At 42.7% G+C, this 12,668-nt stretch overlaps 1 protein-coding gene across 1 annotated transcript in view; it reads left to right on the forward strand.

Annotated features, from left to right (window-relative positions):
- Window positions 1-5,092: 5,092 nt before the first annotated feature.
- LOC134393426 (cytosolic phospholipase A2 epsilon-like) overlaps window positions 5,093-12,668 on the forward strand; it is a 30,108-nt gene continuing 22,532 nt past the window's right edge. Inside the window, exons 1-5 of the mRNA XM_063118452.1 lie at window positions 5,093-5,179; window positions 6,372-6,444; window positions 9,471-9,607; window positions 11,726-11,854; window positions 12,609-12,649. Coding sequence (XP_062974522.1) covers window positions 5,093-5,179; window positions 6,372-6,444; window positions 9,471-9,607; window positions 11,726-11,854; window positions 12,609-12,649 — 467 coding nt within the window. The remainder of the gene's footprint in view (window positions 5,180-6,371; window positions 6,445-9,470; window positions 9,608-11,725; window positions 11,855-12,608; window positions 12,650-12,668) is intronic.

A 12,668-nucleotide genomic window follows, 5' to 3' on the forward strand; every position in this document is an offset into this window, starting at 1 on the left:
CGAGCTCCCTCCTCTGTTTACATGCAATGCGTGATGACCTCAGAAGGAGAGGCATCGCACCTGCCATTTAAAAAAAAAAATTAAAGGGGCAGCAGCACACAAACGCTCGTGCACAAAATGTATGTAATTTTTTAAAATTACATTATTTCCCCCACTCCCCCCACCCCAGCCCCGATGGGCACAGTGTGGCTGGGGAGCGCTGCACCCCGTGCGTGGCTCCCAGCTTCTCACGAGGAATCGCGTGGAGCCGGGTCAACCCGCGGCACCCGGCCACATGTTCCGCAGTCTCGGGCTCAGCTCGAGACTGTGGAAAAACTGGGGCTAAAGAGGAGGGCGAGATCCCAGGGCGAGGGAGGGATCATTCCTTGCTGATCCTGGGTTCCCTTTTGCGTCATGTGGATGCACAGGGATGATCCTGGGGATCACCCTGGGATTTCACCCCATCTAGCTATGGCCTCAGTATATATGGCAGCTGCCTATGTTCCTGGCTTGTCCTAGATTTATTATTCAGAAACAGCCATTTTCAGAAGACAGCCCTATGGGCTTGTGCTTGTACAGGATGGAGCAGTCTCTTCTTTCTCCATGCTGTACCTTAACTGGCCCCACCAGTTCCTTTCACTCAGGATGGATTTGTTACAACTCTTTAAATTAGCTTTTTTAATTAATCTGTAATTACAAGCACTTCCATGTCACAAGAGAGCATTCATATTGGTTTCTAGCATCATAGCTCAGGTTAGAAAATCAAGTTTTGAGGTTCTCAAGACTTGTTCTACAGGTAACATGAATCGTAAGCAGATGACTGCTCCAGTTTTGAAGTAATAAGTAATTATGTCAGCAGAACACAAACTCATATCTGGTCATCATCTCTCATAAACTCAGTCTTAGGACTGGTCATTGAATGAATGAACAAAGCCCATTTTTCTTGCACTCCTTGCTAGCAGATTAAAGTGGTGTTTGCCACCTGCCCCATATTCTATAGTAGATCTATCAGTTATGACCTATCATCAGAAGCTTTAAGACATGGGTACATTTCAGTTGACTTTCATTTATTCTAACTGCATATTATTCTGTCAGAATATCTACAACATAAAATAAAAAATCAAAACAGAACAGGAACAAAATCTTCCAAGTTCTGAAGTTCTAGTTTTTAAAATATATTAGAACTCCCTTAGGAAAAACAACAACAACACCCCACATCTTATTTTAGAGGTATGGAATTAAGAGTTTATTCCTAGAGCTGAAATTTTTAAGAATACTTTTTTTTCATGAGAAATTTCTTTTTCTAGTGCCCTTGAAAAAGAAGGCCACTTTGTAGAATTTTCTCTGAATATTCTTCAACCTCTTTGTGTGTGTGGTGGTAGCCAACATTCCTATCCCCACACAATGCCCCAGGACAACCATAGGTCTGGGGCATTGTGAGAATGCGGTGTTGCTAAGCTGGCAACACAGTTGCCGCTTCTGAGTTACCAATTACAGCAGCATAGGGGAGAGATTTTGAGAGGCTATTTGCAGTAGTGGCTGGTTTTTTTTCACATCCTGATACTTTGCCATGGAAAGATGAACACCTCCATACAGCAAGGAAGGTCCATGCATCGAACTAGATTAGGAGGCAGATTTAATTAGGGTAACCATATGAAAAGGAGGACAGGGCTGCTGTATCTTTAACAGTTGCATAGAAAAGGGAATTTCAGCAGATGTCATTTGTATATATGGAGAACCTGGTAAATTTCCTTTTCATCACAACAGTTAAAGTTCCAGGAGCTATACTAGAGTGACCAGATTTAAAAGAGGGCAGGGCACCTGCAGCTTTAACTGTTGTGATGAAGAGGAAATCTCCCCAGGTTCTCCATATATACAAATGACATCTGCTGAAATTTCCTTTTCAATACAACTGTTAAAGATACAGGAGCCCTGTCCTCCTTTTCATATGGTCACCCTAGATTTAATGTTAATGAAGATGACTTCCAGATGTACACTACTCATGCTTCCAAGCTCAACTGATGCATCTTGAGAAAGAAGGGTACCTCCTAAATACCTAACTCCAGCCAATTTATCCTAAGAAATGGGAAATTCATTCCTGACCCCAATCTGCATAAGCAAAACCCAGGGCAGGGCTAGACAGGGCGATATCCTGGTGATTGCCCCGGGATCTCCCCTGTGTGTCCACATGACGCACAGGGCATCCTGGGAGTCGGGAAGGAAGATCCTTCCCTTGGCCTGGTGTTACGTGATGTGCTCTCATTAGACCCGTGTACAAACTTGCACATGTTCCAATGAGACTTACACCTGCTTATAAGGAATCTTTAGAGCATACACACAGAGACAGCAGGGGAAAGAGTAGAGGGAATCTTTAAAGGCAATATACCTTTCCTTGGGCTGCATCCCTTTCCTGTAGAGCAGAACTGGGGAGCGTTGCAGCTCTTGATCTTAGGTGAAGAGGAAAAGCATACAGCGAGACAAAGCACTCACCCATGGCAGCTTTCACTTGCAAGCTGGAATGTGTAGTATGCTCTGTGTTTCTGGTTCAAAAGAGAGAGAGAGTGCTAGCCTCCCTCTTCCCCCAAGCTTGAGGGTTTTTTGTATGATCTTATCTAAAGATCTACTTGCTATGGGAACAAAAGAGGGTGATTTGGGATGATGGCTGTACTTGATGCAGCCTGAAGTTCAGCAACAGGGCTACATTAAGGTAAAACTCTTGCCATCCAGCATTCATATTCTGCTTAGTTTTACCCCTACCTTTGTCTCCGGGGAATGCATTTGAAGAAGTCTATCAGGAAATGGTTACTTGACCTAGGCCTTCTGTGAATGCTCTCAGTCTGTAGATGGGGTTTTGGGTCGCTTCAAAATGGAGTCAGTACTGCTCACAGAAGCTACCTTGTAACACTGGGATATTGCCCTACAGATTAATTCTGATTTTTCCGCGGTCTCGGGATGATCCCAAGACCGCGGAACGTGTGGCCTGCCATCACTGGTATGTCCCAGCTCCTCGCGAGTAACCGCAAGGAGCCAGGCACAGGTCATGGAGCTCATCAGGAGCTCTGTGCCCATCAGGGATGAGGTGGGGGGAGGGGGAGGTTTTTTAAAAAAACTTACCTGGAGTTCGAGCGCTCGTGCGCTCCTTTTCCTTAATAAAAACAATTTCCAAAATGGTGGCCGCAATGTCACATGCCATGTGTAGATGAGGGCAACGATCTCGTGATCATAAAATCACAAGATCATCGCCCTCCACCCCCCTCATCTAGCCATGCCCCCATTCATTATGAATTCCCAAAGAAAACTGGTGTGTGGGTATGTATGAATGCAATACCACAGACAGGAAGGAAAAGGCACATCTGTTCTGAACATATCCATGCACCTTTGAAGACATTGCGTCACTTGATACTTGCTCCAATTAGCAACCTAAAGGAGGAGGAGGGAATTCTTTTTGTTTCAGAAACAAGAGGAGGTGTGGCTCTGAATCACTGGTTCAAACAGTGGTGGTTTAAAGACTGTAAATGTGTGTGAATGTTTACAGTGTTATCCTTCCCTGCCATCAAGAACATTTGGCCTGCACATACTTGCACAGAAAAAACAATGGAAGCATGTGGAAGTTTAGCTTATCTGGTAAGCATCATGGATAGGTGGAGCAACAGAAGATCTAGGTTGTCCTTTCCTACTGGCAATTGTAAGTGTTTCTCTATGTGAATGTATATCGACTTAACAGTTCTGCTTCCTCTGGAGAAATGTGGGAAATGAGAGTTCAGCAAAAATGTAGTGACAGCCATCAAAATAGATGGTTTTCAGGGAGGACTAGACAGATTAATGAAAGTTAAGGCAATCAATGGCTACCAGTCACTACCTCCAGGATCAGAGGCAGCACAGCAGGCATCTGAAAACCAGTCGTGGGGAACAATGGGGCGGGGGGAGGCTATTGCCCTCATGTCCCACTTGTGGCCTTCCCAGAGATACCTGGTTGGCCGCTGTGAGAAACAGGAAGACGGGATTTTGGTCTGAGCCAGCATGGCTCTTCTTATAGAAGAGAATTCTGTTACAGATTCTTTCCCCATCCTCCAGAATACAATTCTCAGGATTCCTTGGGGGACAGAAAATTATTATTAATCCAGTTCATGTTTGTGGGGATAGATATGCCCAAAGTCTAGAGGTATACAGGGAAAATTCCTGTTTTTATTTCAGCTCTTTGCTATTTTTTCAGCTCTTTATTTCAGCTATTTTTGCTCTGTTTAGTTTTTGCTGTATATTCTAGCGTATGGTATATTTTGTGATGTTAATGCCGTTAGTCACCTTAGGCGTCGTTTATGGAAAGGCTGAACACCTGTCATAATCAATAAACAAACCAACAAATGGAGTTGTAGGCTGAAACATCTGAATGGCCAAAAGTTGCCCTCCCCTGATCCAAAGAAAGGCAGAAAGGCACATGTATGAGTGTCTCTGTAGTGGCACCCTTCAGCTGCTTGCTAGAACTTTTTAGGAAAATAATGAAAATGTTTCTCTTTAGGAAGGCTTAAATCTGACAGTTTACTAAGAGCATTTCACAGATACTGTGAGCTGGCTGTTATTTATCTTCTTCTTCTTGTTGTTGTTATTTCAGTGGTGAGTTCAGTTGCAACGATTTCTAATCAAGCACATTTTTGTGGTTCTTCTTTTCCTGGCCAAAAATATTGCTACAATGTTAATTGATTTGTGCTGAATGATTCAAATAGCAAAGAGCTGTGACATGAGGTCAAGACAAGGCTATGAACTGCATTGTCCACTCCTGTATTTCATGCCATGATCATGATTTAAGACATGAGTGGACATGATGTCCTGCTGCTTTAAAGGAGGGTTTTGATTGTTATCTCTTAATTGAGGGATTTATCCTTCCTTATGGAAACAAGTCATACTGAGAAACTTGAACTTGATGCCGATAAACTTGGCTTCTCAAAATACCCCAGGCAGCTTTATCCTGTTCAAGGATCTTGCTGGTTTTCCTTCATCAGCATTTCAGGGGGAGGAAACTGACTTGTACGCTACCACACCTGTTAAGGGAAATATGCGCAGGTGAAGTGCTGCAGGGTCCAGGGATGGGATTTCTGGCTCAACCCCTCAGAGGGAGATGGTGAGTAAAGGGCTTCCAAGAGGCTTCTACAAAGACCCGAACTGCTGTCCTGGTGAAGATGGAGAACAGCTGGGGCCAAAGAATGTAGCATGCAACAACATATCCAGATTTGCTTTATTTATTTGCAGGTGGATGGGAGGAGGAGTTCCTTAGCATAAATGCTGGGTGGAAGGAAAGTTTATGTCGTTACTCCCCAGTGTGATTGGAATCTAAATACACCAACTTCCCTTGATACAGTTAGACCACAGACAGAGAAATTTACATTGGTACCAATGAGTTCTAGCCATGACTGTTTGGGAGCGGGGGCAATTTCGATTCCAATTGCCCTGGTTAGTAAAATATAAGCCTCCCCTCCTTGCACTCGGCATTTCTGTAAAGAACTCCCCACGTACCTGTAATTAACTAAAGCTAAACTGCATACATGGCTGTGTGCTATATGTTTACATAATGAGCTTCCACCAGATGAGCGTTTTATTGCACACTTGTTGCTGGGCACTCACAGATTTTCACAGGTCTGTCTCATGATCTGGTCTGCCTCTTGTATGCCTCCTGCTCCTTCTGACCTTCCTCGCACCACAAAAAAACACCCAGAAAGTCTGATATATTTTTAAAGATGGAAGTTGCCGCTCTCTCCTGCTGTGTGCAGGAGAAGCAGCGTGATCAAAACAGCCCAGGGAATGGGCCAAGTGCTCATTGCTTACTACCTCTTTTGAAAGAGGAAGCAATGAAAACAGGCGGAGAAGCGACGGTAGGCAAGCATGATGGAGCTCATTGTCTGCTTTGGCCCTTTGATATTTGCAGTATGTCTGTGGCTCCAAAATGAGTGAACATTGCAGCGAAGCAGATTTCAGCAAAACATTAGAAAAAACTTCTTAATTGTTAGAACAGACTCTATTGGGAGGTGGTGGGCTGGAGATATTTCAGCAGAGGCTTGATGGCCACCTGTCAAGGATTCTGTTGTTGCATCCTGCATGGAGCAGAGGGTAGGACTACGTAACTTTGAAGGCCCCTTCCAGCTTTATAATTCTATAGAAAAAACTATCCCTGAATCTTGACAAGACAACTAATATCCAATGTCCTCCTTCCTTATTTTGGTGTGCAAACCTTGGCTCAGAAAACTGAATGAGACCTAAAATGTAATCCTAAAACTTGCTGCAGTAGACAGTTTTTCTGAGCTTTTGAGTACCTCTTAAGGCTGGTTTATGGCCCAACCATTTCAATTTCCTGTTTACAACTCACTTTCTAATGTTGTCCTTTGCATGCCATTGCTCTGCAGGCAGAGGCATCGCCTTGTCATTTGCTGAGGGTAAGAGTGATCAGAGCAAGGAATCTACGGCAAGCAGATATCTGTAAGTCTCTTTACCATCCCTTTCTCCAAGTGGTGGACTGGCAGGAACGTCATGCAGCCTAGGGAGGCTTACCAGGGAGAGTTTTGCTTGATTTCCTAGTAAAAAGAAGAAGAAATGGAAAGATCAGTAGGTAATAGAATACATGAGAAATTTACAGGTAAGGAGGGGAACTGAGCCCAGAGGAAGGCTATCCTCTGAAGTGATTCCTCCCCAATAGTGCAGCTAGGGCTTGTGTAGGTTGGGGCCCAAATCCTGGGCCTGACAGTCAAGCCCCCCACCCTTAGATGACTACTCCGAGAGCAGCAAGTGATGAGGGAGGGCACCAGCGAACAGGTCTGGTAGCTGCACCAGTGGAGGTTGGTGGCAACGATGTCAGTAGGGTGGTGAATCCGCTCTGGATTTCAGTCAGAACTAAGCAGACCTCTAATGAAGCAATCCAAGGTGCTGAACCAAATCCCCAAAATAGATCTTACTGCCAGTAACTGAACCTTAGCAGAGGGTTGGGAGTGCAGAAAAACTGGGAAGCCACCAAATGATTGGCGGTTGGGGGAAATGTTGATGGGGCATGAGGAAGGGGGTGTGGGCTTTGGGGGGGACTCTGCGGGCCATAGTGGAACCCCCCCAGAGGGCCAGATTTGGCCCCAAGGCCTAATGTCCAGTACCCCTGGCTTAAAGAGAGAGAGTGGGAGGATGTTTAGGCTCCAGGCCTAATTCCTAGCCCATGGCTAGCTGAGTGCTCTTGTACTTCACTACTACCACAGTAGTGCACTGCTGTACTGCCAATATTCCCTGGGACCATGGGAGACTGTGTAGCTCTCAAACCCCCTCCATTTTGGGGACATGGGTATTATTATTAAGCAGAGAGTCAGTTCAGCCCCACATCTTTTCCCAAGAAGGAAAAGAGAACTGGTATTGGCCAAGATCCACTGTCCTCTGGCCCTCCCTTTGTTTTTTGCCACCCAGCACACCCATATTCAGTAGGCTCCTTTGCTAGCATAAATAATGACCTCTCATTGGCTCTAGTTCTGTCTTTCCCAGAGGGCAAAGTCTGAGAGCTGAGAATCCAATCTCTGCTGTCTACCTGATTTTACCGAGCTGGGAGGTCCTGCTTCTATTATAGTAATTCCCAAGCCATGTGTACACCCAGATGTGTACTTTCCCGTCTTAGCTTGAAAATGGGCATGGAGGAGGGGGGGAACACGTGCACATTTTTAAAAGTTTGGGAAAATGTGAATTCCCACCCCCACCCCAAGAACCTCTTGCTCCCTTTCACATTTGAGATCGCAGATGGGACACGTTCACATGATTTGTAAAAACAAACAAAATTCTCACGTGGAGGAGGCTGCCTGCTGCATGATGAAAATTGGACTACTATGGAGATGCGCCCTTTCTTTTATTGCTTAAAATTGTGGGGTTTGTGGCATTATAAATCACAGCATTCAGATGGATGCACTGAGCATGGACTGATGGCATTCTGCTACTTTTCTTTTCTCTTTTTAGTCTCCTTACAGTGGCCTGGTTTTGTACGTAACTCTAAGCCATGTGGCAAATCTGGCATATCTTTGTGTTTGAACCCATCCCTGCAAAGAAACCATGGTTTCTTAATCACAAATAGAAGCTATGGTTTATTGTTGGCTTATGAAATCTGGCTTGTTTATTTCTTTAAAGTAGGGCTATGTACAGACTGCCCGATTCACTTTGGATCCCGATTCCGTCCTGTTTTGATTTGCTTTAGATCCAGATCCAAATCGAGATTCAGATTTCCAAATTATTTGGATTTCTCGTGTTCCCATAGACTTGCATTGGAAAAAAGAAATGCCTGTAACTTTTCCATTTTTTTATGATACAAACATGAAATTTGCACACCTTACAGACACGTTGGAGGTGCTCATGGCTTCCAAATTTCAGACAGATTGGTGCAGTGGTATTGGTGCAAAAACTGGTAAAAATTGCTTTTTAAAGGAAAACGACTCAAATCAAAGTGCTATAACTTTTTCATTTTTCATGTTACAAATATAAAATTTGGAAACCTTACAGACACTGTGGAGGTGCTCATGTCTTCCAAATTCCAGACAGTTTAGTGCAGTGGTATTTGTGTAATACCCCTCCCCCTCCCTACTCTAACAAAAACAAAAACAACACTGCAAGCACAGACAGCCTGTCTGCATTTGAAAAAAGGTCCGAATCAATCCAAATTGTTTCAGAACATGCCAATTCACTTCGGACCAATTCAGATCTGTTTCACTTCACTTTGGATCTGTTTCAAAGCCCTCTGAATCACCCCCATTCACCTTGGATTTCGGATTCAGATGTGAAGTGATGCACAGCCCTACTTTAAAGTATTGTTATCCCACCTTTTAGCTAAAAAGGCTCCCAGAGCAGCTTACAAGCAATCAGTAAAACAATCAATAAAACACAGTCTGGAATGCCTGCGGACTTACAATCTAAAAAGATATGACACACAAAGAAAAAAGGATGGTAAGGAAAGAGGGGGGAATTAAGTAGTCTTTCAGCAGGGCTGATGGAATGGCTCTGCTTCCCTTTTCATCTCACTTTCTACAGCCTGACATGTTTAAGCAAGGCTTGTTGTGATGTCTGAACCGAGAACCATGGCTTATCATTGGATTGTTTGCACTGCTGTCTGCCCTGAAACAGAGGCAAGAGGCAAGCCTGAAAACAAAAATGTTCTGAAGGATGGCAAAATGGGAGGTAAAGAAACAAACCAGAAATAGGGAAAACAAGCCACAGTTTGTTTGACACATGGCTAAGGTTTCAAACCATGGCTAATATAAACCATGGATTAGTGTTATGTGAAAACTCAGCCAATGATATTTAGCACTGTGCTGGGTCATCAAAACTAGTTATTATAGGTTGGATTGGAAATAATCACTCAAACACACACACACACACACACACACACACACACACACACATGATCTGGCCTATTCTTTAAACAGGTCCTGCAAGGTGTAGTTGCAAGGTATATTGTCACATTGTTATTTGTAGTTTGTTCTTTCTATCAACAGTAAGCCAATCTGATTGCTTCTTGACATTATGGCTGCCAACTGCTTCTTCTGTACGGTTCCGAACAAAGACTGTTCAAAATTCCAAAGACCCAGTCTGGAATGAAACATTTCATTTCATGGTCCAGTGCAAAGTGAAAGTAAGAAACTGATCATTCTTTATAAGTGATGGATCTGACTGTTCCTGTCTTCTCCTTTGAACCCATTTCTCAGGAATTTGAAATACTGCAGCTCAATAGTCTGATGGTTAAAGAATGAATTTTAAAAGAATGAGATTTTATTGTGGCTGAAATCTTTTCTTTTTCAGCCTGAAAATCCTCTGGGGTGGGGGGAACCATGGTCCACAGTTTCCCCAAACAAAGTTTTCTCACTATACTGTAGTATATATCTTGAAAGGAGAAGAAACATCTACCCATTATTTACTCTTTAGCAAATATTCTAGTGTGCCATTTTTAATCCTCACATTACAGGCTATTAATATAGTTGAACACATTTATTATTATTATTATTATTATTATTATTATTATTATTATTATTTATTACATTTATATACCGCCCCATAGCCGAAGCTCTCTGGGTGGTTTACAAAAGTTAAAAACAGTGAACATTAAAAAAATATACAAAATTTAAAACCATCAAAAACATAAAAACAACAGTATAAAAACAATGGTACATCTCCCGCCCCCGTAGGATTCACTTTAAAGCCCTCCTGATGAAGTCCTTCATGCTGTGGCCAAACACATTCTTCCCAGCCCTTGTGAGGTGCAATCCGTCCCTTGCCAGCAGTCCATCTTCATAGTAACGCAGCCCATGGTCCCAGAATCCAAATCTCTCACGTCCACAGCACCTTTCATAATTACTGATAATAATGATATCATAATTACTGGTGCTGGCAAAACTCAGTCCAAATTTAGGCATGTTCATAATTTTTGTATATGCATAACGAGCCCTGAGTTTTGATCTACCATGTAGGACAAATCAGACTTGTTGATATCTCTCTAAAACTCTCCAGTTGCACCCTCTGTCTACCTGCCTTGGTTCATCCTCTGCCTCTCCCCTGCCCCCTGTTCTGGTTTCCTCCTCCACCCTTTTCACTCTCTTCCTGACAGACTAGCGAGCCTTGAGCCAAGTGCTTCAAAGTTTCAAAGAGCTATCAGCTCTGGACTAAAAGGACCCCTGCTGAGGACAAGCAATGGCTTCTGGAACTGTAAGGACAGTCCTTGTTACTCCATGAGTGTCATTCCTTGAAGTGCTCCACTTGGTGCTCCTTAGTCCTCGGAAGGTATTGGAGGAGCTGTCAGGAGGAGGGACAAAAAGGGAAGAAATGAAAAGCAGAGACTGGGAATGGAGTATCAAAGCAGAGTCATTGCTGCCTGCACCATCTGTGAGGTGGCGAGGCTGGGGAGGGTGTGTGCTTATTCTGAGGGAACATAGCTTGGGAAGAGCATCACAGGCTGGATTAAACCCATGGGCCAAAGGTTCTCCATCCCAATGCAACCACTGCTTGGACCGTCTCAGCACTTGCATGAGAATGTTTTAGATGAATGTCCTGGGGCATAGATTTTAGCCACCATATTACATGACTGCTCCCACATTTAGAACAGTCCATAGATATGCATGTAAGGAGCTTCTACAGCTAAAGTCAGGAAGGGTGGATCTGTCATGCCCAGAATCTGTAGGCCATAGAACTGTTACACATGTTGGTACAAACACATGCCAATTTTTGTAAAAGCACAAGGGTAAATGCATATCATGCCTCACTCATATTAGCTGTTATCCATCTCTTTTGTAAACTACAGAAAGCTAATGGACAGAATATGTTCTTGCACAAAAGGTATTCTGCACCACATCCCCCCATGAAATTTCATTATATTTCAAAATAAAGAAGAAACAAGGGAATTCACTAATTATAATTCTTAGTCTATAACTGATATTTCTTATGGAACATTTACAGTAAAATGGCCTAAGTAGGAGCTCAATCCCTAATGAAAGAGTAAAAATACAATGTATACAACATGTAAAAGGAGCATGTGCAAGTGTGTGTTATTTAGTGTCTATATGTATATTAGTCAGAAAAAATATAGGTAATTATACTTGGTTGGAATTTGAGTTTCAGCATAGGAAATAAATGGAAATCATGGTGCCATAATAACTTTCTTAAAGTTGCGGTTCTTTGCTTGATGCACCTGCTGAGTAAATTTATCCTTTATACTGAACTGAATATAGCCTATTTATAATTTTTCACCATTGCCTAACAGAACGTGCTGGAACTGGGTGTCTATGATGAAGATATCTACCAAGATGAACATCTTTTCACGGTGTGCTTTGATGTAGCTGGACTCCCACTAAATGAAAGTGTTCTCATGAGCTTTAATTCTGATTCAAAGGTTTGTATAAAAAGAGATAAGTGTTCAACAGTACGCTCCTAGGCACATTCACTTAAAAGTAGGGATAAGAAAGAAATTCATTTTGTTCATGTTTTAATACAAACCAATCTAATTTTCACATCCTGAACTAAGATGCAACTGCCCTTCAGTTTTTTTGGCTTCTCTGAATTTGGCAATGCAGTTCCCTGATAATAATAGTAAAAAAATGTGTTAAAATGTTTACATTAGGGAAACAGGCACAAAAAGTGCATACATTAGGAGAAATGCATACGTAAACCCATTATATGCTTTGTTTGTGTGTGTTTCTCCTAATCGGTTCCCAGCAAGAATTACTCAGAACTAATCATGATATGGCCAACCTCAGGGTCTTCATACAAATGCCATTGGATCAGGGCAGTTCAGGGCACAAGTCATGTTACAGTGAAATCCATGGCAAATCTGTCATTAATTTCAATGGAACTGGATTGCACTTAAACAAGTAAGTTGGTGGGAAAGGAAACATGTTCAACCTTTAGGGATCCAGAAAAGCAATGGCGAATAATCAAATACAGCCTTGTATTTAATTCCCATCTCGTGCCATTTCATATTCTTGTCTGAACACTACTCTTTCTAACTCCCCATTTGAGTTTTCATAAATTTTGCTGTTGGGGGGGGGATTGCAGGATGTGGTACATGTAACCTATGCAGAGCAGCAATATAGGGACAGATGTTGGAAAGCCTTTGGTTTAATTCACACACTTTTCTCTTATTTCAGGATCAAGAGGAGCTGCAGCTAGAATTTGAGTTACAGAATAGGTGAGCAAAGTCAGTGACT

This window comes from Elgaria multicarinata, chromosome 2, assembly GCF_023053635.1.
Source record: "Elgaria multicarinata webbii isolate HBS135686 ecotype San Diego chromosome 2, rElgMul1.1.pri, whole genome shotgun sequence".
In the NCBI taxonomy this organism is placed as follows: Eukaryota; Metazoa; Chordata; class Lepidosauria; order Squamata; family Anguidae; genus Elgaria; species Elgaria multicarinata.